The sequence below is a fragment of the Megascapheus bottae genome, chromosome 22, assembly GCF_031878675.1.
Source record: "Megascapheus bottae isolate mThoBot1 chromosome 22, mThoBot2.hap1, whole genome shotgun sequence".
NCBI classification, from domain to species: domain Eukaryota; kingdom Metazoa; phylum Chordata; class Mammalia; order Rodentia; family Geomyidae; genus Megascapheus; species Megascapheus bottae.
Window position 1 is genome coordinate 13,021,376 of NC_143530.1, and position 24,462 is coordinate 13,045,837.

Consider the following 24,462-nt stretch of genomic DNA (forward strand, 5'->3'; position numbering starts at 1 on the left):
CCCAGGGAGTACAGCAGACACAGGCCTGCTTAATAGACTAGATTTCTATTAATTTATTTAAGGCAATTAACATTAGTTTGGGGGACACACGATTTGTAAAACATTACACCACAAGGAGAAAAACAAGCAGTCCAAAAAAAAAAAAATCCATCACTCCTGGCTCAGTCCCTGTTCCCTGGGCAGAGGGCTCTGCTCCAGGAGTCCAGGGGAAGAGGCAGTCCAGGGAGCAGGGCTGTCCACCCTTGAGTCAGTAGGCCTCTTGGACAGAGCAATGAGGACTGCACACTGTCTTCAGCAGGCAGAGGCACAAAGGGAGCTATGTCGCCACCACAGGGCTGAACATCACCCTTGGAATAAGTTAAAGCCCTAACTGCTAGTAACAGCATTATTGCTATTTCCCCCAGGGGCAGGCAGCAACCAAAATGTAGTGCTTGGGACATAAAGAGGTGGCCTCACCCCTAACTACCTTGCTACAGAGGAATGTCAGTTATTGGTAGAGGAACAAAGGTCTCGAGGACCTACCATCCTCTAAGGCACTACGGTAAACTGAGTCCTAGTGGAGTCTCTCCTGTAGGACTCCAAGCAGGACTGTCTGCTCTGAGGCACCTCCTCCCGGGCAAAGCCTGGGCTGGGAAGAGGAAAGCTGGTGGGCACCTGGCCTGGAGAGGCTGGTGAGCTGGCTAGGCCACTGGCCTGAGGAAGTGGGCAGCTTTGTTGCAGTCTTCAGTGACAACCCCTATTGGGGCTTCGGTGACTCCCCTCAGCGGCTCATGCAGTTTTGGACATCCACAAAGCCCAGTCGTTGCCTGCGTTTCCGCTGTTCCGTCATCTAAATGAAATGGACCGGTTAGGTCACCTAGCACCCCTCCCCAATACTATGGTAAAGCTGCCCCCTCCCCTTAGGGGCCCAGCTGTGCTTCAGCCCTGATGACAGCGAGAGCCTCAGGGTGCTGCACAGACCAGCTTCAAATCTCTAACTCAGTGCAGTGGAGGCCACAACTCCAAGACAGGCTTCCCCGTCATTCAATCACTGCCAGATGTAGAGGAGGGTGCTCTAGCAAGAGGAGCACAGGATGCCTCTGTGTCCCCCTTAAGTGAGCCCTTGGAGGGCCTGACTTTGAGTTACAAAGAAAGGGGACTCATCAGTGGCAGGGCCTGCCCACTCTGCTTAGCTGTCCAGAGGGAAGTGTGTTTGACCTGAGGCCCTCGAATCTCCCTTCTACCCATGTGGCAGCTGAGTCGGCCTGTGGGACCCAAGTTGGGACTGGGCCAGGTCGGGAGACACACCTGCTCTTTGAGCTCATTGAGCTGGGCAGTGAGGTGAGACACCAGCTTCATGGTGGAGCTCAGCTTGTCCTGGAGGATCCGGATCTCATTCTGCTCACCCTCGCCCTCGTTGCTTACCAGCGACATGGCCCGCATCCGAGGGAACCAGTCCAGGTTCTTGTTCTGAAAGAGACCGGCAGTGGAGCGAGCAGGCATGTGGGGCTGGTGCTTAGGAAACTAAGGAGGCCTCGGCCACACCCTTGACCAGATGACTCGCTAGAGTGTGTCATAGGAAAGTCTGCATTGGCCTTGGGAGGACCCAGCCAGCAGTGACCCTCTGCCATCATGACAGGCTGCCTTCCCTTTCCTGGTCTGGTCCACTGGGCTTGAGTCCTGCCATCGGCGTCATCTGTTTATTTTGACATCGCTGGGTGTGGAGAAGGCCTCTACCTCCCTCCCTGACACACGTACCCCACACTCCACGCCTCAGGAAGAGGTGGAGTCAGAGGTGGCAACCTAAGGGAGCGGGCAGCCGTAGTGAGGAGGACTGGCATGTGTCCTGTGTCAGGGGCGGAAGCACATTCCTCGAGACAGGTGGAGTGAGGGAGAGGGACATTACCAAGCAATTTTCTGCTTCTTTAGTCCAAGCTGTGAATTCGCAGACCAGTAGATAAACCTCTTCAAAGAGCAGCTCAAAATAAAGGTGTAAAGGACAAAACTTTCCCTACTGCCTTTGTAACTATTCCAGTTGGATAAATTATATGTGATTCCTCCAAGTCTGATTTTATTTTAAAGTGCTGGGGCTTCACTCAGGACCAGGTATTTTATCACTCCAGCCTCATGCTTAGTCTTTGTGCTTTGAAGAGGGTTTGAGATAGGATTCCTCTCAGAGTAACCAGAGCAGCAGCCCCGAGCAGGGACAAGGCCTCCTCGTTCCACAGCTCCCACAGCTGTGTCTTGGGTCTAGATTAACTTGTCCTTTAGGGCTGATGGGAATGCCATGGACTCCCTCTGTTCCTAACACCACTCAGAGGCAGTGGACAGGTGGCAAGGCTCTGTGCAGCCAAAGGCTGGCACCAGCCTCTCCTCTCACCCTTGCTGGCTTTCCTATAAGTGTCTGGAACTGTATCCCCTGGCTTTCCAGGAAGGTGCAGGCAGATGTGGCCACTCCAGACCCAAGGGGACATGGGACGCTGTGACTAAGAGGGTGTATGGTTGGACTCCAGGCCCTCGCTTGGCCCTCACCTTGATCATCTGGGCCACGTAGCTCTCGGGCCCTGTGTAGTCTGTCTTGTTCTTCACACGCACCAGCACGATGAAGTACAGGTAGTTCCACATGTTATGCTCCAGCTTGATGTGCTCTTCAAAGGACACCGTCTTGTTGTCAAACTTGTCCCTCTCTAGGCCTAAGGGGTGAGGACAAGAAAGAAGCGATGGCCTCCACTGGTGGAGGGGACATCTGTTCTCATGGTGACAGCCCACTCCGGGCTATATAGGTCACTCTATTTAAAGCACCAGCCACTCAAACCAGGTAACTCCTGCCCTGCCTGCTGCAGCCAGGGACTCTGAGATCAAATGCCAGAATACCCAAGCCCAGGAAAGCAGGATGAGCTAGACAAGAGTTGTGTCCTACAGGTGACTCCCGCCCCGCGGCCTCGGGTGGCTGGTGGGGACGCTATTGGATGGGAAGAACACTGGACAGGAGCTCCAGGCCACAAACCACCACAGCTTCCTCATTTGTAACCCAAGTGGGTTTTAAGCATGAGTTTGTGAGGGCTGCCCCTCCCTTCTGTCTCTCCAAGGGCACGCAAGGTCAAGCTCTCCTCTGGTAGGGTGGGAGAAGGCCGCTAGGGTGGGGCTGTTGCTGGCCTCAGGAGATGCTCAGCTGTGAGGGCCTTACCACAGATGAAGCAGGTCGTCTTGAGAATCTCCTCCTTCTTCTGCTTCTCACTGCGCAGGTCAGCAAAGGTGTCAATGATCACCCCAAAGATGAGGTTCAGCACAATGATGATGACAATGAAGAAGAACAGGAGGTCGTACACCACCCGGGCGGGGAAGAGGGATTCCTGCAGCGGGAGACCGTGAAGCTGGGCTAAGCACACAGGACAGGACTCAAGCAGGGGTCCGGGTTATGGTCACTGGGTGCAGGCCCCAGCAGAAGGAAATGAAGGCCTGGGCTTCTGGGACCATGAGCCTGATCTCATGGAGCAAGAACTGCAATCAAAGGCCCTGAGCGGACATTGAGAAAGGGCGAACTCAGACAAGGTACCTGGAAGGAATGAGCAGCTGGGGCTTGCAAGTCAGGGTTTGCTTCTGCCCCTGACTATTATTTAGAGAAAGAGCCAGCTCTGAGTTCTCTGCCCCGCCCTCAGGACGCTTAGCCTCACACTTTCCAGAAACTTCTGTCTGGCTAAGGAGGAGGCTTCCCACTCACTCACAAGCTACTGGGGGTGGACGACACTGGGGATGCTGGAGGCTCCTTCCGCAGGCAGCAGACTCAGCTTCCGGCCCTGCCCGGCCCTGCCCAGCCCTGCCCTGCATCCCTCCGCTGCCTGACTCACACCTTCCCCAGCCCAAGGGCATGGTGTGAGTGTAAACTTTCTTTCCTGGACTTGGAGGGTGTGCAGGGGAGGGGGGGGGAGGGAAGAGAGAAGGTGGCGCTGGACGCTGGCTGGAGGTGGGAATCCAGGCACCCAGATGAGCAGGGGTGGTCATCACTGGAGCACCGCAAGGAGCCAGGCTGCTGGCCAGCTGTGACCAGAGGTCAGGACTCCATCCATCTACTGATCTGGATGGGGCTGGGTGAATGGGGGAGGGGAGGGGAGGGGAGGAGGGTGCTCACGTCTTTGGAGGGCTTGCGGAGAATGTCCCCCACGCCGCCACCATTTCGCAGCCCATGGTTCATGACAGTGACGATGCACATCAGCAGGGTGTCACAGGCCCGCTCTGTGCTGTCCATCTCCTCGTCCTCTGTGAGCGGAGACAGGTCAGACACGGGCCACCTACTTCCATCTCCCCGCCCCGCCCACTGCTGCCTTCCCAGACACCCCAGCTTCACCTTCCAGGACCTCGGGCACGGCGACCCCCGCAATACAATCCATCTTGTCCCCACTACACGTGCCCACAAACGTGGCGGCTCCGTGTGGCATCCCTAGGGGGCTGGCTGGAAGGGACAGGGACAAGGTTATCAGTTGGACATTTCTGGCTCCAACCTCCTGGATCTGCTTCCAGCATCGAATCCCCAGGAGATCTCCCAGGATCCCGCCTGCTACCCGCCCCCCCCCCCCAGCCTTTGCCAGCCAGATGGCAATGAACTAGATCCTTTGATGCAGACTGCAACGAGTTAGACTTTCCCAGCATCCAACAGCAGATCCAGACAAGGAGCCTGGCCAGAGAAGCATGCCATGTCTGACCCTGACACAAGTCATCTGTGCAGGCCCAGCGTCGCCCCATCCCACCCCCGCTAGCCCCAGAGAAGAAGTTCCCAAGACCTCTGGAGTGGTTGCCAGGCAGCCGGTCCACTTCGAGAATGAAGTCATCCTTGAGGAAGAGGAAGCCCACAATGGAGAAGAGGTAGACGAGGATGAGGGCCAGCAGGGCTGTCAGCAGGATGGAGCGGCCATTGCGGGTCACGCTCTTGATGACGTTGAACAGTGTCTCCTCACGGTAGATTAGGTCAAAGAGCTGCAAGACAGAGATGGGGCCTTGAAGGGCCGGGCCCGCCATTCCTCCTGGGGACCCTGCCTGAGCCCCAGAAGGTCCCTGTTGGGGAAAATTCCCTCAAGCAAGGGAAGCCCATGGACCTGATAATGGAAGCTTCCCAGAGGAGCTGCAGTCCTCATGCCACAGACACAGGGTGGCCTAGTGGAAGTGGGAGGACAGCAGGTACCCAGGGAGGATGGCAATGCCCGTTTGTGCGTGTACTAGGGCTTGAACTCAGGGCCTGGGCGCTGTCACTGAGCTTTTTTGCTCAAAGGCTGGCGCACTCGACCACTTCAGCCACAGCTCCACTATGGCTTTTTTTGTGGTTAACGGGAGAAATGAGTCTCATGGACTTTCCTGCTTGGGCTGCTTTTGAACCATGATCCTCAGATCTTAGCCTCCCAAGTAGCTGGGATTACAGGTGTGAGCTACAGGCGCCTGGCTTCTCAGTGGAAAAAAAAAAAAAAAAAAAAAAAAAAAAAAAAACACCATAACATTAGCTCATTTCATTCCCATAACTATTCTAGAAAGTAGAGGCTATGCCAAGGCATCAGGAAGTTAGAAAACTTGTCCAGAACACAGATAGGAGGAGTAGCCAAGCTGGGGTGCAAACCCATGGTCTGGCTCAGAGTCCAGTCTTGCCCCCTGTCCAAACCAAGGAGATGGAGATGATGGGTCCATGAGGGACAAGCAGAGCCCTGACTGCTCAGGTAAGGGATTCAGAAAATCCTCTCCTCTCCAGCCCAGCAGCAAATGGGCTGACAGAGGGCCTGGCCCGGGAACCCAGAGCAGCTTATAGGAAGCCCCAGCTGTCTGCCCCACCCCTCCCCAGTCCAGCCCACTCAGCAAGTGGCTCACCAGGATGCTGTAGAAGAGCTCATGAGCAAACAGGCCCAGAACACTGGTCAGAATGTAGCCCACATGGTAGAGGAATTCCACATCCATCACCATGGCCTTATAACCCCGGATGAACGTGCCACGGTTGCCCACGAAGCTCACCACGAACACGATCTTGTTGGTCAGCTGGGCACAAGAGCAGGACATGGGATCAGCACCTCACCACTCACCCTGACTCTTCCCTTCACCGCCAGGCCCACTCTGTGGCCATCGCAGAGGCCAGGGCCCCAGTAGGGATGAATCAGAGCTGGTTCAGTTCAGCATTGGAGGCATGGCATGAATGAAATTGTTCCAGCCAGAGACTCAGAGCAGAGAAACCCCTGGGGTCCACTGGCTCTAGGAAAAACACTGGGGCTCAGGCAAAGGAAAGTGGAGTCCAAGAGAAGACCTCGCCTGGTCTTCACAGTGACTGGGATAGAAGGAAAGGCACTTCCTTGCTTGAAAAACTCTCTTTCCATCATGAGATGGTCTAATATATAAAAACTTCATGCAAACACTTTGTACAACCTACAAGTAAACAAGTAACAAGGCTGCTGCCCCAATGGCCCCAATCTATCTGTCTCTAAGAGCGAGGTGCTCTCAGTCGACGAGAAAGAATGGGGCACATGGCAGTCCAGACCACCGGTCTATAACAAGCTTCGGACTCCAATCAGAGAGAAAGGTGACAGGGCAGAGCAGTGGCTAGCAACGGCAGGCTAGCCCCAGGGCCAGGCGCAGGACCAGCAGGGGTGGCCTAAGGAGGGGCTGCCTCCGACACTCACATTGAGGGCTCCCAGGATGTTGAGAGTGGGCCCGATGCCCAGATAGTAGATGGAGCGCAAGATGAGTGCCACGATGAGGGGGCGGATGCTGTAGCGCTTGGTGAACAAGGCCGCGATGGAGAAGCAGATGAGAATCCAGAAGAGCAGCGAGATGAGTGGGGAGCCCAGCACACCTGGGGGCCAGCAAACAGTGGTAAACGGGGAGCACTCAGGCCACTACAACTCTGAGGCAGAGGACCCCAGGACCACCGGCCTTCCTGACAAGTCTTCCCTACTTCAGTTCCCAGTGACTGGATGTACCTTCCTCCATTGCTCCTGATCACCTGGATACCATTACTCATGCATGCGCGCATGCACACACACACACATTATCTCCCATGAGGCCAAAGATCCTGCTGTCCTTGGCCAGACCTGTCCTCCCCCCATGCCCACAGGGTCCAGTGGAGGGGGCTTCTCCCTTCCCCACATCTGTCCCCAAAGCTCTGCCCTCACCCAGATAAGAGCAGGTGGGGTTCCCAGGCCCCAACCTCCAGCCCCATGCCCTCACCTGTGGATGCACCCTCCACATAAGGGTAGAAGAAGGCGATGATGATGTTGATAAACACCGCCAGGTTGAAGGAGATGCTGCCCCACAGCGTCATACGACGGGAGAACCAGTAAATGAGTGGCATGCCTGGGGGAGGGGGAGGCAGCCACAATGGGCCAGGTGTAACCTCACTGACTGACCCCCACGCCTGACCCATGCAGGGCCACTGCCTGCCCAGGCTCAGCCACGGTCCTGAGTAAGATGCAACTAGAAAAGCCCCCCACTTGGGCACTCACTTGCAGGCCAGGAAGACCCAAGGGGTATCAGTGAGGGGCATGGAACCCCGTCCTCCTCCACCCCAGGTCCTTACTGCGGAGCTTGCGCTGCCACTCCATTTCGTTGTGCAGGAAGGAGGACTGGTCGAAGAAGTCGCTCACTTTGCTGCCCTGTTCGTCCTGTTCCGTGGTGGTGAAGAGCCGGTGCTTTGTCTCCTCCGTCAAGAACTGGCAGATGCCAGGCACCGGGAACACAATCTGCTCCATGCTGCGGTCCTGCCGTACGATCTGCGAGCAGGGGTGCACGGTCACTCCCGGACAAGAGGTCCTCCCGCACCCCGACCCCACACCCTCAGGCCCCACCTCAATCTGTGACGTGTGATTCTCATAGTAAGCCAGGGGGTCTTCCTCCTCCTCCTGGGCGGGCACCGAGGATTTGAGCATCTGTGAGAGCTGCTTGTTGTTGAGGCTGAGCTGAAGACAGGGAGGGCGCCTGGTCAGGCCCAGATGTCCGCAGCCAGGCCAGAGCCCTGCCCCAACTATACCCCAGACAGGAGAGAATGGGGCCAGGGGGAGGAGAGTGGGATAGCCGTGGCCAGACAATCCCAGGGGTCGATCATCCTGCTGGAAGCTTCCAGACGTGCCGAGATCCACCCAGGTCTTGCTTCCACCGGTCAGTCCAGGTTTCACCCCTGTCCTGTCCAGCTCCTGCCCCAAGCCTCACCCTCTAACTTGCCTTTAGATCCAAGTTCTCACTCAGTTCCAGGCCAGCCTTAGGTGGCAGCTCCTCCCCCACGTTCCCTTCCATCCCAGGTTCCCATTGGCCATTCAGGGCTCAGCCTTTCCACCCTCAGGTCACAGTCCCACCCCTAATTCCTGACCCATTGAATTTCCATCAGTCCTGGTTTCATTCCCAAACTTACCCAGCTCCTACCCTCCCTGGCACCCACCATGGAAGAGATGCCCTCAGCCTCCTCCTCTTGGATACGCTTCACAGGCTTCAGCAGATGCTGCAGCTGTTTATTGTGCCTGGAAAGCTGAGGAAGAGCACAGGGCATTATAAGTATGGGCATGGGGTGTGGCCATTGGGGGTGGGACCACCAGTGAGCCTGGTACCTGCAGTGCCAGGATGTAGATATTATGGCCCACTTCACGTGGGCTCACCTCGGAGTTCTCTCGCTCCTCCTCCTGCAGGTAGGCCTTCTTGATGACATCCACCTGGAGGGGGCAGGGCCTGCTCGAATGCCCTCTTCCTGACTCTAATGCCCACCCTTACCCGCTGGACTCAGCTCCACCTTCCCACTGGCTCTGTAGCCCCGCCTCACCAGCTCCTGGGGCCTCAGGCTGATGAGAATTCGCTCTGCATTTTCACTGTCATGCCGGCTCTCCATCAGAGCCAGGAGCAGCTTAGAGGCATTGTCCTGGAGGGAAGGGACGCAAAGAAGCAGGGCCAAATCTGAGGGGCCCCACCATAGCCCTTATAACTTCCTCAACCACTCCCAGCCCCCAAGATGTGCCACGACCGTCCCAAGCCCCAGCCCCCAGCTTGCTGAGAAGGACCCAGTATAACACAGCCATAGGCCTGCCTCACTCCTCCCTGCAGCAAAGGCAAACCCCCCAGACAACAGCCTTGCTCTAGAATAAATAGATGCCAGCGCGTCTGCTCGCATATGCACCCTTATGTAACCTAACTATGCATATATTATCCACAGCACCCTGCACGCAGACCGGCACATACACAAGACGCCCACATCTCACACACTCCGCGCGTCACACACACCGTCCTGCACCCTGGACAGCAGGTCACGTGCGCATGCACACACGTCACGCGCGGGCCAGGCCCCCACCTTCAGCTGCAGCACCAGGTCCATGCGGTACTTGCACAGGGGGCTGATGTCATTGAGGATCAGCGCGGTGATGATGTCGATGCCATTGGACTCGTGTGTCACAATGCAAGTCTGGCAGGGGCGATGGTGGGGGGGAGGACACGGAGCCCAGACCCCTCTGAGTTAACGAAAGGCCTCAGCCTCTCTCCCTGCCCCACCTCGCTCCACCCACCTGCACAGCCGCTGTCCCTCACCTGGTTCTCATGGCAGGGGCCCTGGCAGTACTCGGTGAGGGTCTCCAGGGTCTGGATGACGAGGCCCACGTTGTCCTCGTTGATGTAGAGCCCCAGCAGCCCCAGGCCCCCCGTGGTGCTCCCGCACATAATGTCCAGGAACTGCAGCGTCTCACACACCAGGTTGTAGTTGGTCTTGTTGTTCTGACAGCGCAAGAAGTTCTGCCGAGCACAGACGGGTGGGCATGGCGGGGTGCCACACAAGAGGGGGAGGCAGCCTGGGGACCCCCCCAATCCTATGGCCATCACCCCAGGCTAGCCAGACGCAGCCACAATGGCCGCAGTGCCAGGGGAGAGATGGACGAGAAGGGACAGGCGAGGTGTTCACCTGGAGGTCACGGTTGTGGTTCTCACACAGCAGCTGCAGGAAGCGCAGGATGGGCTGCATGATGAGCACAGACATGCCCATCTCATTGCTCTGCACGCGCTCGCCCACCTCGTGCCCCCGGTGCAGGCTGGGGCCCAGCGAGTAGCGGGATGAGGAGCCAGGTAGGGAGAAAGAGGCCACTCGGCCTGCAAGACGACACCCCGTGAGGCTGGAGCTGCTGGGAGGGAGCTGCCCAGCCCCTCACCCTTTCCTGGGTCTCCTCCCCAGTCCCCTGCCTCACACATACTGTTCTCCAAGCCTTGCCACCTCTGACCTTTGGTGGTGGGGTCTGCGGGCTCTCGATCCTCGTGAGGCTGGCTGCCCAGGTCATTCATGTTGACAGCCACCGTGGACTTGGTCTCCTGCTGGGCCCGCTTCATGCGGTCATGCAGCACCTTGAAGAATCGCTCTGACTTTTTGTCACTTGTCATCAGGTTGTAGAAGGACTTCTGGAGGTGGGCAGGGAGGGGTGGGAGCAACTTCAGCGCTGGGCCTCTGACTGGCCCTGGACCAAGGCTCAAAAATCTCACCCTAATAGGCTACAGGAACAAAGTGGAGCCCCTAACACACCCATAGGTGACAGAAAATAGAGGACACAGACATACATGAGCCTTATCACCAAGGCTAAGGGTGCTCTGAGCCTGGGGGACCAAGACCTGCGTGCTCTCCAGCTAAGGCGATGGGAGGGGCCAGGACCACCTGAAGTAAACAGGTTGTAACCTTCAAGGCCAGACTACCACAACTGTGATACCTAGAGTCCATAGAACCCCCATCCCAGCTCCCGGGACTTCCTGTGCCTTCTATAGTGGCTCCACACACACAGGAAATCTAAATCCTGCTCCTCCACTGCCTTTTTCCTATGATGCTCAGTCTCCATCTCTGCTCCCCTCTGGGGTCTTCCCTGTCATTCCCTTTGGCAGAATCCCGTGCATTGTACTCCAGAGTCCCTGGCCCAAACCATGCTCTCCAAGTTGCTTATACTGACATTTGACCCCAAGTCCCCTCTAGGACTGAAGCACCAACAAACATGGGTTTGGCTCTTTTCACTGCTGAACCCTCAGTGCCTAAAACATTGCCAGGAACACCGATGGGACTCAATGCTGACTTGCCAAATGCTGAATGAATGAAAGCAGTTGAGGTTTTGCTAGCATTGGGCATCAAAGGCTGGGGAGGGGATGGGAAAGGGAGGGAGGAGGAGGGCTGAGCAGAAGCTGAGAGGCCAGAATGGATGGACATGAATGGAAGCAGGAAGAAGAAGATGAGGAGGAGGAGGAGGAGGAGGAGGAGGAGGAGGGGGAGCAGGAGGAAGAGGAGGAGGGGGGGAGGAGGAGGAAGAGACAACATAGGGAAGGGATGAAGTGGCCACATGATGCAGGTACAGATGTGGGATATGGGGCCACCTTGAGAGGCTGCCAGCCCCCAGGCCTGCAGCCAAGGCCCTGCAACTCCAGCCACCTGTGCTCCCTGTTCCACCCCCCCAGGTAAAAGGGCCACCCTCAGGAGAAGGCCCACCGCCCCCCCCCACACCTGGATCTCAGTGTTGCCCCCATCCAGCAGGCGGATGGCCAAGCCAATGCTCTCATGGAAGATCTTCTCGTTCTTGGTGCTGGTGATGAGGTCGCACACCAGCTTGGTGGCCCCCTCCTTGTCAAGCCGGCACTGCGTGGCTGCAATTGCTGACCAATCTTGGTCCAGGCCTGCAGGGAGGACCCACTTGAGAGAGGGCAGTGCAGCAGGGGCATGGGCGGGAGTAGGGGAGGAGACAGGCCACCCGGAGGTGGGTAACCACAGACGGCACTGACCGGTGCCCATGGGGTCGGGGTGGTCCCCCCGAGAGCTGGACTTCCGGTTCTGGAGGTAGTTTTGTAGCAGCATCTTACGCAGCTGGTTGCCCTGGGGGAGGACGGGGAGTAGGGCTCTTAGCAACCCCCCCCCCGCCCCGCGCCCCCTGGCTCAGTCCACAGCGCCCCTGCCACCCCGGCACTCACCCGGTCCCCATACTTGGTCTTCTTGAGCAGCATCTGCTGCAGTGTCCGCAGCACCTTGATGCACAGCTTCTCCTCCGACTCCATGAGGTCCTTGGTGTGCTGGATCAGCCTGGGTGGGGGTGGGGGGTGGCAGCTCAGGGCAGCCACACTGCCGTCCTCCAGACACAGCCCACAGGGGGTCGAGTGTCCCCACCAGACCCACCCCTGATCCACACAGCAACAGCCCAGCTTCCCCCACAGCAGCCAGCACCGGCTCACTTGCACAGGAAGCCCCCGCTCTCGCAGCGCTGGTAGGCCTCACTGCCCTCCAGGAAAAGCAGCTCGGGCCAGTGCAGGACATCCACCAGCACTGACAGCTCAGCCTGCACCAGGGGCTTCAGCCTCTCCTCCAGCGCTGTGATGATGTCCTGGGGCGGGGGTAGAGCAGGGTCAGCGCCAGGTCTAAGGCCACCTTCCCCATCCTCAAACAGCTCCACAGACAGCACAGTACCTGCCTAAGGGAACCTAGACAAGGCCTGAACAAAATCTGGCTTTGCTCCAAGTCCTTCCTCTAACTCTGTGTGACCCTGGGCAAATTCCTTGCCCTCTCTGAGTCTCGGTCTCCCACTGTGGAAGGGTGGCGAGGGGATAACAGCAGGCAAAAACAAATGGCCAAAGCAGAATGTGCCACCTGGAGGAGGCCTGGCCTTGCCACTTCCAGGAGCTCCCACCTCCGCAGCAGCTCGAGAGGAGAGGACACGCTGACCAGCCCCTTCTGGGAAATGCAGGCCACACAGGAAGGCACTCATCTCCTAGAACCTGCCCTTTTCTGGCTACTGCCAGCAGCCCCCCCACCTGCAGCTTCTCAATGATGTTCTTGTAGTCCCACTGGTTGGCAGTGGGGGTGAGGCGAGGGAAAGTCCGGGTGGCCGTCTTGTAGCTGGCAGCATTGCGCTGGGCGGCCACTGCACTGCTGGACCCACTGCTGAGCAGCACGCTGATATGGGCGTCCAGATCCATGGGCAGCGAGATGGACCGGCCCTTGGCTGGAGGGATGGGATGCTGGAGGTCAGAGTGGGTGGTGGAGGCTTGGCCAGGCTTAAGGATGTCATGTGAGAAGACAGGGAGCCAGGGGCAAGGGCAGAGGTGCAGCCCCCTTCCCATTTATGTGGCGAGCCTCTGATCCCACCCACCCCTCTACTCCCTCTTTGCCCCCTTTCAATCTACAGGCTGCCATTAGCTGCAAGCCCAAGCACCCAAGAGGAAACTAGTTGGGGAGTGTCGCTCATGGCCTCCTCCAGGAAGCCAGCTCAAAAGAGAGAGCGCAGCTTCTCTTGATTGTTGATTCCAGGTAGATACCCAGGGCTTACAGAGAGTGACCTGGAGCAGGTGCATGGTGGGGGTTTTAGGCCAAGTGGTCTCTGTGAGTCCCTGGAGGCCAGGGGGTGATGGGGAGAGCCTGGCCAGCCCTGGCACTCACCCACCATGGCAAGGGTTCGGACACAAGCCTCCACAGAGCTCTTATGCTGCTGCTGCAGCCATGGGCACTCCAGCAGCCGCGTGGTAGACTGCAGCAGCTGTACCACGATCGTCTGGTGTGTCTGCAAGAGGCAAGACAACCACTGCTCGTGTGGCTCACCTCTCAACACTCTCCATACCCCCCAGAACTAAGGTGCTTGACAGTACTGTCCTCACTGTGGGTAATTCTTTGTGTGTGTGTGTGTGTGTGTGTGTGTGTGTGTACCAGTCATGGGGCTTGAACTCAGAGTCTGAGCATTGTCCGTGGGCTTTCTCAAAGCTAGAGCTCTACTACTTGAGACACGGTACCACTTCCAGCTTTATCTGTCTATGTGGTACCGAGGAATCGAACCCAGGTCTTCACGCATGCTAGGCAAGCATTCTACCACTAGGCCAAACTCCCAGCACTGTGGGTAATTCTCGACCCACAGAACCATGAGACTGTAAATATCTGTTTCTAAACTAAACCAGGGCAAGCGTGGCTCTCCATTCCTATTCTCCCAGTCCCACCCACAGCCAGCCAAGGACCCAGGCTCGGCCAAAAGCCCACCTGCAGCGAGGTGCTGTTCTCCGAGAACGGGGAGCTGAAGAAGGCGCTGACGGTGTCGAGCACCACGGTCAGGACGTACTTCTCCAGGGTGGGGTCCGCCAGGCGCTTCTCGCGCTTGTTGCAGACCTAGAGGAGAGGCTCGTGAACCCTCCGTCCCACCAGACCGCCAGCTCCAGCCCCTCTCCAGAACCCCCAGGGACAAACCCGAGCCATGTCCAAGGTGAAGTTCTCGAAGAGCGTCCAGATGTGGTTGCTGGTGTAGATCTCCTTCATCTCCACCTCCGTGTCCACGTAGCAGTGGTTCACAAAGTTCACATAGGCCATCTTCACCTGGGCAGCGGAGGGGGAGGTCGGGCGGTGACTCCCCATCCGATGCCTGTCCCTGCTTCCCTCCTCCACCCAGCTCTGCCACCGTCTTCTACCCACCCTGCGGGCCCCTCCAGCCCCCAGAGTCCTTGCCTCCGTGATACAGTCCTCGTGTGTCACCACCGTCACCACGTCCTCCAGCGGCAGCAGGGACGTGCACTTGATCTCAGTGTAGACGTTCTTGCCCTCTGCGCAGGCGGCCAGCAGGTCCACCAGGGAGATGTGATACATGAGGGGGCTGTGTTCCTCCACGCCGTCTCGCGCGGCCTGCATCATGTCCAGCAGGTGAGCCAGCGAGGCCTTGTCATTGTAGAACACGACCACGTCCTCACCCGCGTTGGTCAGCTGCAGGGGGGTGGGGGGGAAGCATCAGACCCCTCAATCCAGCCAGCTCTCAACTCCTGTCCCCTTCCTGCCCTAACCGGAGAGTGTTAGCACATAGGAAGGTCTTTCCTTGCCTGGGTTTTAGGGGGGGCTCCTAACTGATGTCTCTGGCCCTCAGGCATCAAATATCCCTGGACTCAGAAAGTAGCCCCCTCCTCCAGGAGGCCCTCTGGGCCCTCAGCACTTCTCCCCTGGGCTCCCACAGTGTGTAATTTAACCCTTGCAGAGCCCAGGATACGGCTGGTGGCAGCAATTACATCGTGCACAGAGAAGTAATGACAAAGATTAGTAATTAACATGGCAAAGCACTTCTAGCCCCTCCTGTCTCATTATGATGTCCTCAGCTCATTGCCCCTCAGTGGAAAATATCCAGATTTGAGCTCAGCCCTCCATCCTTCCCGCCTTGCGCTAGCTAGTATGCATTCAGTACTATGTATTCTCCTGGGCTCTGCTTGAGTCCTCTCAGCCTAAGTCTCCCTCTGGGGCCCCTCCACAAGTCCCCCCGTGGACTCCTCTAAGGCTGCTGGCCACACCCACCGCCCAGTTCCCCACATGTCCCTGCCTGCCCTCACCTCGGTCATGATCATGTCCTGGCACTTCTTGACGTACTTGCCCTCCGCCTTGATGACTGTGTGCAGGAAGTCCAAGTATTGCACATGGCGCCCGTGTGTGGCCAGCAGGTGCACGAAATGCTGCAGCACGGGCTCGCTGATCTCAGAGCACAGCTGGTAGTTGTTGAGGAAGATGTGCTGCATGCTCTCTGCCTCCAGGAGCTGCCAGTGGCCAGAGGTTGATCAGAGAAGAAGTCCGAGAGCCACCCCTACCACCACCACTGCCCACCTGCCCCAGGGGCCCTCACCCCTGGCGTGAGGAAGAGGTGCAGGTGCTTGTGTAACAGGGCCTGGTTGCCGGGGTTTCCTGCACAGAACTTCTGCAGGAACTGGTGTGTGTAGCGCAGAATCTCCAGCATCTTGGCATCGCCCTGTGTGTGAAGGGGAGAAGGGGAGAAGGGGAGAGAGAGGAGTCTGAGCTCCAGACTAGGCAAGCGTGGGGTCATCACAGCATGGAGGGGACCCAAGAGAAAATGAAGGTCCAATTGAAAGCTGGGGGAAAAAAATAGGGGAAAAAAATCCCTAAGGGTGAATGAGGGTAAATCTTGTCAAAAGACTTTGTATGCATGTATGAAAATAGAAAACTGAGGTCTGTTGAAACTCCTTAAGAAGTGGAAAGGGAATCGGGGGGAGACACATGAAAGGGGTGTGCTCTATCTGGGTATATTGTATACATGTATGAAAATGACACCGAAACCCCCTGGTATACAAATATATGCTAATATAAAATCTTTTAAAAAAGAGATTTTTCTCTGCTCAAGTCAGTTGGCAGAGAACTTACAGACAGACAGACAGACAGACAGACAGACAGAAAGACCAGCTCAGGACCCTGAAGGGCTGAGGGTCAAAGCAAGGCTAAGATTTGAATAGAGCCAAGCAGACCTGAGGACAGGTTTGGGAGTGATATCTAGGTAAGGAATCGAAGCCAGGGGCTGAGACAAGGCCAGCGCTGATTGCATGAGTCAAATAGAGGCTGGGATGAGAACAGGTCAAGGGAGGGGACTGAGACGGAGCTTAGACTAGAGGAGGAAAGGGCAGAGTTAAGAAGTAGGATGCGGCCGAGTCAAATCCAAGTCAAGGTGAATTTGAGGGAAGAGAAGCGGGTTAATGTTTGAGATTAAACTCCTGATGGCTCGGTGCGGGCTGGAGCACAAGGTCATGGTGAAGCTGGGTTGGGTGCCTTAGGCAGTACTGTACAGTGTGGGCTGGGTTGGGGTTTGAGCGGAGCCGCAGAGGGGAGTCCAAGGTCAATGTCAGGTCACCTTGTCATAGGGGATCTGTAGGAGGTCTAGCATGACCTTGTGGGCATCCATGTTCTTGAGCAGCCGCTGCTGCTTCTTCCTCATCTGCTCCCCGACTCCGCACATCTTGTTCAGCCGCTCCAGGATCTGGGGAAAGGGAAGGATGAGCCCAGAGCCTGTGCCCCACTCTTCAGGCCCTCTCTGCCCACTAACCAACAGTGGGACAGGAAGCAGGAAGGAGGTCAGAGCTGCTGAAGCCAGACCGTGGCCTGGAGCCAGAGAAACACTAAAAACCCAATTCCACCCATAAAAGTAAATAGAACAATATGACTGTGAAATGGAACTTGGTTCCATTCCTTCAGCTTTAAAATAATTCCATCTGGACCCTGGCAGGGCTGTTTTTCACATGCCAGGAAAGCCGGAAGCTATCTGGAGCAAAGGGGAGGAGGCAGAGGAAGCCGGGCCTGCTGCAGGGCCCTGACCCTGGAGATGCAGGGACCACTCACTCCCTTAACGATCTGGTAGTTCTCGCTGCTCTTCTCCCCAGACGGCGGCAGGAAGCTCTCCTCATCTGTGGGCCTCTGGGGACACAGACAGGATAGAGTCAGCCAGGCCCAGCCCTCATGAGACCCCATCCAGCCCTCTATAACTCACCTCCTTCTTGTCCTTGGCGGTGCCTGCCTCTCCCTCCTCACCCTTGCCACTGCCCTTCTTGTCCACCCACAGCTCTGACTTCTCCACCATGGTCCGCAGCCGGTCCAGCTCTGACTTGATCACTTTGTAGTTCTCCACGTCTTGGGCTGAGATCAGCAGTTGTACCTGAAGGTGGAACACAATCTGACTTGTGGGGCTATGTACCTTAAAAGAACTCTAGCACCTTCCCTGTGCCACCCAGACACCCTTCCCTGTGCCACCCAGTGCCCCCCAAACATCTCCATCTATTTCTCAATGTTTATGGCCTTGCCCCAAAGTTCACCACCTCCAGGTTGTTTTCCTTGATGACCAAAAACCTCCTTTCCTCCCTTGCCCTGAGTGGCCATCATCTGGCTTCAGTTAATCTGAGTCATGTCACATGCCACTGTGGAGTGTCACTTGCTTCCTCATACTCCAGAGGGAAAAACACATCGATGTCACTAAGCATGACCGAAAGAGGGTCCTAAACCCTAAGTTCAGGATGTGAGCTGGACCTACCTTCCTCAGTCTAGGCCAAATGGCAAAAAGGAAAAGCTTAAACCTCAATTTCCTCTCTCATGGGAATGAGCTACTGGGACAATTCCAGGAGAGAATTCAAACCAGTGTGCAGTGCCTGCTACACGGTAAGTACTTGCTAAATGCCAGCCTAGATAGCAGACAGCTCACAGGGAGCTGTGGAGGGGACAGGACGTCACAGTGACACACACAGGACTGCCTGGGGGCCTGGCATGAGTTGAAGCCCTTAGCACAGGCGTGTATAAGACTTGCAAGCTCTCAAGTGCTGCCCACAGTGTAAGAAACAGCAAGCCTTGAGCCAAGCTGAGAGAAGCCCAAGGCAGCCATGATTCCATTCTCACCTTTAAGGAGCTCAGCAAGGCTGGAAGTCCCTGAGCCCACTACCCCCTCCCCCAAGCTGTGAGCAACTTCATCACCTTCACCCAGGGTCCAGCACAAGCCTAAGGCCCAGGTGGAAGCCAGGCGGCCGCCATCACCTGCTTAAAGGTGTGCATGGCCTCCTGGCGCTGGCTGAAATGCTTGAAGAGCAGCTGCAGGGCGCCTGAAACGAGCGGCGCGTAGTCGTGCATGGTCAGATGGATGAGCACTCGCAGAAACATGCGGCCGCCCTCGTCGTCCACCTCCAGCATGCTGCTGGTCTTCCTGCGGGCAGGGGTGCGGGTATGAGCAGGCTAGTCATCTCTGCCAACCTGCCAGGGGGCTGGGCGCTCTGCCACCCAAAGCAATACCAGTGCAACAGCTGTTCAAAATACTGACTTGTCCCACCAGTGGGTCAACAGCCACCATCCTGAGTCCCTCCAGGGACCCTCCACAGGGGACTGCCAGCCCCATCACTAGCAAGGGGGATGAGAACGCATGACTTCTTTTATTGTTTTACGTTTATGCTGGTATTGGGGTCTGGGCACTGTCCCTGAGCTTTTTTGCTTCAAGCTAGTGCTCTACCACTTGAGTCACATCTCCAGTTAATTTTGGTTCATTGGGAGATCCAAGTCTCACCAACTTTCCTGCCTCGGCTGGCTTCAAACCACAGTCCTCACATCTCAGCCTGAGTAGCTAAGGTTACAGGCAAGAGCCACCAGCACCCATCCAGCACCCACTAACATCTTTCATTTTACTGCTCTCTAACCGAAGTGAAAGCATTTCCTTCAACAAGGAACCATTAACTGTACCTTGTGAGTTCGTCACCAGTTTAAAAAAAAAGAAAAGAAAAATCGCAGAGGTTTTCACCTCACCTCTGAGCTGCTAATGGAAATTGTGAAACACTGTTTTCGTTCACTACTTGCTAATTACACCCACCCATGTGTCTGGCTATTTAACGTGCTAATAAAGAGCACATATAGAACTGTCACTTCTGATCTGTTTTCTTCAATATTTTGATAACTGCATCAAGGCCATGGGTTTCCCTTGTGATTTAATGGGATTTATTTTATGGATTTAAAGCATCACTTGGAGAAGGGGTCTACCAGCTGTGCTTAACACTAAGGAAAAAAAACAGAAACAGCCAGTGGGAATTGTGGGCTACACCCCTGCCCAGTCTATCAAAGGGGGGGTGCCAGGCTACAAGCCCCACACTTCCTTCTTGCTATGGGACAGGAGGACATTTGGCTAGCCACATGACCCAAGCAGAGAAGTAAGATGACTAAGACCCAAATAAGATGACTAAGGCTCAAAATCACTGAAGCTGGCCAGCAAGGAGCTTCCGAGTATCCAGCCCAGTGACGGTGGGGGGCCCAGAGTCAGGCCCCATTCTCAGGAAAACCCAGCCACCCCATTAGAGGTCACAAGCCAGTATCAGCATCACCTCCCAACCCCACCTCAACCCTGGCCTCACCCGACTCCAAACATGGCCTCTGCCTGCTCTCCAATGCGGTCCAGATTCATGTTGGCTGCTGTAGAAAAGGAGAAAACAGACATTCAAGAGAATTCATCCCAAACCACCAGGTTGCATTGCTCTCCTGGACAGGAGCAGAGCTTCTGGGATGGAGCAAGGAGAAGCAGGGGCCTGTGAGTCAGGAGACATGGGTGCAGGTCAGCCTAGGATTGGCTGTGATCTGGGACAAGTCCTTACTGGGGCCCTCAGTTTCCCCCACTTAGGAGCTGGAGGAGGGTCCCTGCCCCTTCTCCCCACTGTGGCCCTCCAACAGGAGGAAGGGCCTTTGCAGACTGAAAGGGGCAGGGCAGGGGGCTGTCCCTCCCTGCGTCCTGGTGCTCACTGGTAGAGTCGAAGGCGGGGGCCGTGCCATCAGCCCCGCTGTCCTGCATGGGGAACACCTCAACAAACTCCTTCTTGAAGACAGACAGGAGGTAGGAGATGCGGTAATCCAGCCGCACGTTGAGGATGAACTGGAGACAGACAGAGGGGTGGGGAAGACAGGTCTGCGATCAAGAGGCAGGAGACACTGTGCTCCACCAGGGCGGCAGAAGTTCTTATCCTACTCTGCGAAGCTGCCCTAAGGCTCTCAGGGGAAGGGAAAAATGAGGCTGAAAGAATCCGGGTTTGCAGACCCATGACTGGCCTATATCTTCATGAAAGTCAGAGCCTGTGGCCAACACCGCCCCGCCTCAACCCACACCAGACCTGGTCAGAAATCCCTCCTCTGATGCTCTGCTCAGACATCCTCAAGCCCTCTGGTGAACCACAGGGTCTCATCCCTCCTCTCAACCCCACACACCCCTTCCGGAGGCGGTGCTGGAGAGGCTGAGACACAGAACAGGGTTCTCACACCTCTCTGGGACTTTGGGAAGTTTCCTTCTCCCTCACTTTCCTACCTGTAAAAGAGAGGAACTGAGGGAGACCTCACCACGTTAGGTCACCTGAGGGCTCATCGTGACAGACTGTGCCCCCCATAAAAAGTGTCCTCCTGAGCCTGGAGGCCCGGGTGGGGCGGAGAACGTGCATCTCTACCAAGTCCTAGGCGTGCTGACCCCCGGGGTCTGAGGTCCACACCCTGAGGACCACGGTCCTGCCCAGCCACCTGCAGGATCTCCAGGATCTTCAGCTTGGTCTCCATCACCACAATGTCTTCATTGTCCTCGAACTTGCTTCTGTCCAGGGGCTCAGCAGGCCCGGCGCCCGAAGGCAGACTGGGGGCACCAAACACAGACTGCTTGCGGCTCAGCATCATGGTAGACATCATGTGTCCCACGCCCTGGATGGACCGCCGCACGTTCTTGCCTGTGGGTCAGAGGGCACAGCACGGGTCCCCAGTGAGACAGGCAGGGGGCTGGAGACAGGGTGTGGGCTCGGGGTAAAGCCTTGTTGAAGAAGGGTGGGGACTAACCCAACTAACCCAGGAAGACTTCCTGGGGGAGGGCAGCTTTTGGCCAAGTCTGGGAAAAGGGAAGGCCAAAGATAAACTGCATGGGGAAATGAGCTCTCTGGAGGAAACTGACCGAGGGGACACTACCCCAGGAGTACAGACAGGCGATGGACCCTAACATGCTCTGCTCGGGTGAATCTCTGGCCTCTGGTGTGGCCTCCAGTGTGCCTGAGTGCAGGAAGCTTGAGCACACTCCCCGATGGCAGGGCTGGGTCCACTCTCACTGGTCGGTTCCAGCATGGCTGGGCTGTCTCCCCTCAAGACTGAACACTGATAGTCAGCAATGCAGCCAGACAGTCCCCTGGGGTCTTCACAACAGCTGCCCATGGAGCCCTCTTCCCCATCCCCAGTTGAAGAGATTGGGGACCCAAGAGGCCACCTTGCAGCACAGCCAGGAAGGCAGGTGACCCAGAGGGATGCTCAGGGGGCTCTGGGTGCCTGGAGGAGGTGAAGGGACCAGGGGGCAGTGGGTTGGCCAGCCTCACCGCCTGGGTCCTCGAACACCTGCAGCATGGCTGGCGGCCCCTGCACGCAGTCGATGATACCCAGCAGCGTGCGGGTGAGCCGCAGAAGCTCGCTAAAGCTGTAGAAGCCGAAGTAGATGAGATTGTGAGCCAGGCTGACCACCTGCGGAAGGGCGGGACTGATGTGAGGATGGGCGGGGCCAACACCTGAGGGGTGGGGCCAGGACCCAGAAATCAACGTGAAGGGAACTAATGAGTACAGGGTTCTCAGGACAGTGGACCCCTGGGAGAGGGGGGCCCTGGCTGATGCGGTGAGTGGAGAGGAAGAGCCCAGCAGCCCTCCTCCAAGCATTGAATTTCTGGGCAGGTTCCAGCCTTCTGTGTCCCCAGGTGAAGGCTGGAGGAAAGAGGGGTCATGGTTCCCACAAGGGCACCCTAGGCGCACACTGAGACCCCATTAGTGGCGATCCAGAGATGCACAGACCCTCTAACCCCAGCACGCACCCCCCTCTGCCCACCTCATAGGTGAGCTTGTTCTTCTCCTCGTTGGCAAAGGGCACAGCCTCGCCCACCACGTTGCTGAGGTAGTCCTCCACGAACTCCATGGTGCTGGCAAACTTGTTCTTCTTGTCATCTCGGGAAGTGTTGAGATTCGAGTCGTAGCTGGGGGTAGAAGCCAGGATGGGTGAGGACCCCTGTGACCCACCCAGCCCGGCCTCTGCCCCGGCTCTGCCCCCGACTCGCCCTCCCTTCCTCCCTCTCACTCCTTGATGGTGATGGCAGTGGGAATCTCAGTCCAGAGCCGGGCAAACTTGACCGGTGTGACCAGCTCCTGGGGGTCGCGGTCCACGTGCACGTGCAGCATCAGGTGGCAGAAGGAGGCACGCAGGTCAAAGGGCAGCATCTCATCGGCCATGCACAGGAAGATAAGGTCCACGCCCAGCTGCTGGGAGATCTCATCGATGGCCAGGTACTGGCGGTCCAGGCACATGCGGGCGAAGAGCTTCAGCTGGTACCTGGGCGGCAAGGAGGCCCGTGAGAACACAGGGTTCTGCTAGTTTGGTCCGGGCTGGGTAAGGACCCCACAGATGGCAGAGGGTCACCGGTAAATCCATGCATTAGCCACACTAGCGGAAGAGACACAATCTAAAGATGGAGAGCCCCGGGGGTCTGTGATGAGTATTTGCCATTCTCCTGTCTGGAAAAAGCAAAAGCCCTGCTGGACAAGGGTAGTTCACGTCTGTATTCCTAGCTACTCAAGAGGCTGAGGACTGAGGTTCAAAACCAGCCTGGGAAGTCTGTGAGGCTTATCTCCAATTAACCACCAAAAAGCCAGAAGTGAAGCTGTAGCTCAAGTGATAAAGTGCCATCCTTGAGAAAGTTTAGGGACAGCACTGAGGCTCTGAGTTTAAGCCTCAGGAATGGTGGGGGAAACATGTGGGGAATGTGGCTTAGTGAGAGAGTGCTTGCCTAGCACACAGGAAGCCCTGGGTTCGATTCCTCAGTACCACATGAACAGAAAATGCCAAGAGTGGTGCTGTGACCCAAGCGGTAGAGCACTAGACTTGATTAAAAGAAGCTCAGAGACAATGCCCAGGCCCTGAGTTCAAGCCCCAGGACAGAAGAAGAAAGAAGGAAGAAGGAAGAAAGAAGAAGGAGGAGGAGGAGGAGAAGAAGAAGAAGAAAGAAGAAAGAAGAAGCAGGGGGAAAAGGGAGAGAGGGAAGACCCTATGGCCCAACAGGATCGATCCTTACCGGAAGGAAGCAGGCAGCTAAGAGATGAGGGGAGGCTGGGAGAGGGCAGGGAGGAAGAATCAAGAAGAAAGCCCTGGCTGGTAAAGGTGTATGACTTATATGAATGAGACATAAAAAGGAGCACAAGAGACCGGGAGTTTGGCCTAGTGGTAGAGTGCTTGCCTAGCATGCACGAAGACCCAGGTTCGATTCCTCGGTACCACATACATAGAAGAAAGCCAGAAATGGTGTTGAGGCTCAAGTGGTAGAGCTCTAACCTTGAGAAAGTCCAAGGACAGTGCTCAGGCTCTGAGCTCAAGCCCAGAATTGGCAAAAAAAAAAAAAGAGCACAAGAGTCAAATGTGTCGTCACTGAGTAATGTCTTGTCCTCTGTCTCCTCCCACCTCATTACCAGCTCTGGAACCAAAACAGTCTGAATGTGAACCATGGCTCACAACTCTGGCTGTGTTATTCCAGGAAAGTTTCATCACCTCTCTGTGCTTCCGCTTCTCGGGTGTGCGTGTATGTGTGGCCAGTACGAGGCCTTGAACTTAGCCTAATGCAAGCCACACTTCCATTTCCAGCTTTTTGGTGCTTAACTGGCGATTAGAGCCTCGGATTTTTCTGGCTGAGCTAGCTTCTAACTGTGACCCTTGATCTCGGCCTGCTAGGTAGCTAGGCATGCACCCCAGAACCCAGCATTCCTATGGTTCTCGTAAGGCATAAATGAACCGGCAGTGAGGTGCTCACAAGAGCGCCTGGTATACAATGATACAATGTGCAATGTAAAGGCCCTGTGGTAATTGGGGGGAGGGGGGAGGGGCAGTTGTGGGGCTTAAACTCAGGGCCTGGGTGCTGTCCCTGAGCTCTTTTGCTCAGGGCTAGTACTCTACCACTTTGAGCCACAGTACCACTTCCAGTTTTTGAGTGGTTACTTGGAGATAAGAGTCTCACGGGGACTTTTCTGCCTGGGCTGGCTTTGAACCACAAGCCTCAGATCTCAGCCTCCTGAGTAGCTAGGATTACAGGCCTGAGCCACCCGCCCATGCCTGTCTGATATCGGTATCGTAAGACGTCTTTGGAGATAGATGAGGCTTGAGTCCTGATGCTGTCCTGAGGGCAGTTTTGTGCAGGACAGCGACATGGCCACAGCCAGAGCGGGAGCCCCTGGAGTTGCTGGGGCTC

The 24,462-nt window shown here is 56.4% G+C and overlaps 1 protein-coding gene across 2 annotated transcripts in view; it reads right to left on the reverse strand.

Moving 5' to 3' along the window:
- Positions 1–29: 29 nt before the first annotated feature.
- Itpr3 (inositol 1,4,5-trisphosphate receptor type 3) overlaps positions 30–24,462 on the reverse strand; it is a 59,882-nt gene continuing 35,449 nt past the window's right edge. The window contains exons 19-58 of one of the 2 annotated variants that reach the window (XM_090355873.1): positions 22,308–22,559; positions 22,062–22,206; positions 21,565–21,706; positions 20,735–20,934; positions 19,973–20,102; positions 19,591–19,648; positions 18,236–18,401; positions 17,205–17,369; positions 17,057–17,131; positions 16,572–16,697; positions 15,558–15,680; positions 15,271–15,471; positions 14,408–14,659; positions 14,153–14,278; positions 13,949–14,074; positions 13,361–13,481; positions 12,736–12,926; positions 12,160–12,308; positions 11,902–12,010; positions 11,716–11,806; positions 11,441–11,610; positions 10,188–10,362; positions 9,875–10,059; positions 9,508–9,708; positions 9,275–9,385; positions 8,753–8,848; positions 8,544–8,645; positions 8,351–8,464; positions 7,791–7,901; positions 7,523–7,715; positions 7,174–7,299; positions 6,627–6,799; positions 5,827–5,991; positions 4,758–4,950; positions 4,325–4,429; positions 4,109–4,236; positions 3,167–3,332; positions 2,512–2,672; positions 1,288–1,449; positions 30–829 (exon numbers count right to left, since the gene is read on the reverse strand). In XM_090355873.1, the coding sequence (XP_090211999.1) occupies positions 761–829; positions 1,288–1,449; positions 2,512–2,672; positions 3,167–3,332; positions 4,109–4,236; positions 4,325–4,429; positions 4,758–4,950; positions 5,827–5,991; positions 6,627–6,799; positions 7,174–7,299; positions 7,523–7,715; positions 7,791–7,901; positions 8,351–8,464; positions 8,544–8,645; positions 8,753–8,848; positions 9,275–9,385; positions 9,508–9,708; positions 9,875–10,059; positions 10,188–10,362; positions 11,441–11,610; positions 11,716–11,806; positions 11,902–12,010; positions 12,160–12,308; positions 12,736–12,926; positions 13,361–13,481; positions 13,949–14,074; positions 14,153–14,278; positions 14,408–14,659; positions 15,271–15,471; positions 15,558–15,680; positions 16,572–16,697; positions 17,057–17,131; positions 17,205–17,369; positions 18,236–18,401; positions 19,591–19,648; positions 19,973–20,102; positions 20,735–20,934; positions 21,565–21,706; positions 22,062–22,206; positions 22,308–22,559 (5,854 nt within the window). In that variant the 3' untranslated portion in view covers positions 30–760. The remainder of the gene's footprint in view (positions 830–1,287; positions 1,450–2,511; positions 2,673–3,166; positions 3,333–4,108; positions 4,237–4,324; positions 4,430–4,757; positions 4,951–5,826; positions 5,992–6,626; positions 6,800–7,173; positions 7,300–7,522; positions 7,716–7,790; positions 7,902–8,350; positions 8,465–8,543; positions 8,646–8,752; positions 8,849–9,274; positions 9,386–9,507; positions 9,709–9,874; positions 10,060–10,187; positions 10,363–11,440; positions 11,611–11,715; positions 11,807–11,901; positions 12,011–12,159; positions 12,309–12,735; positions 12,927–13,360; positions 13,482–13,948; positions 14,075–14,152; positions 14,279–14,407; positions 14,660–15,270; positions 15,472–15,557; positions 15,681–16,571; positions 16,698–17,056; positions 17,132–17,204; positions 17,370–18,235; positions 18,402–19,590; positions 19,649–19,972; positions 20,103–20,734; positions 20,935–21,564; positions 21,707–22,061; positions 22,207–22,307; positions 22,560–24,462) is intronic. The other variant, XM_090355872.1, reaches the window with a different exon arrangement.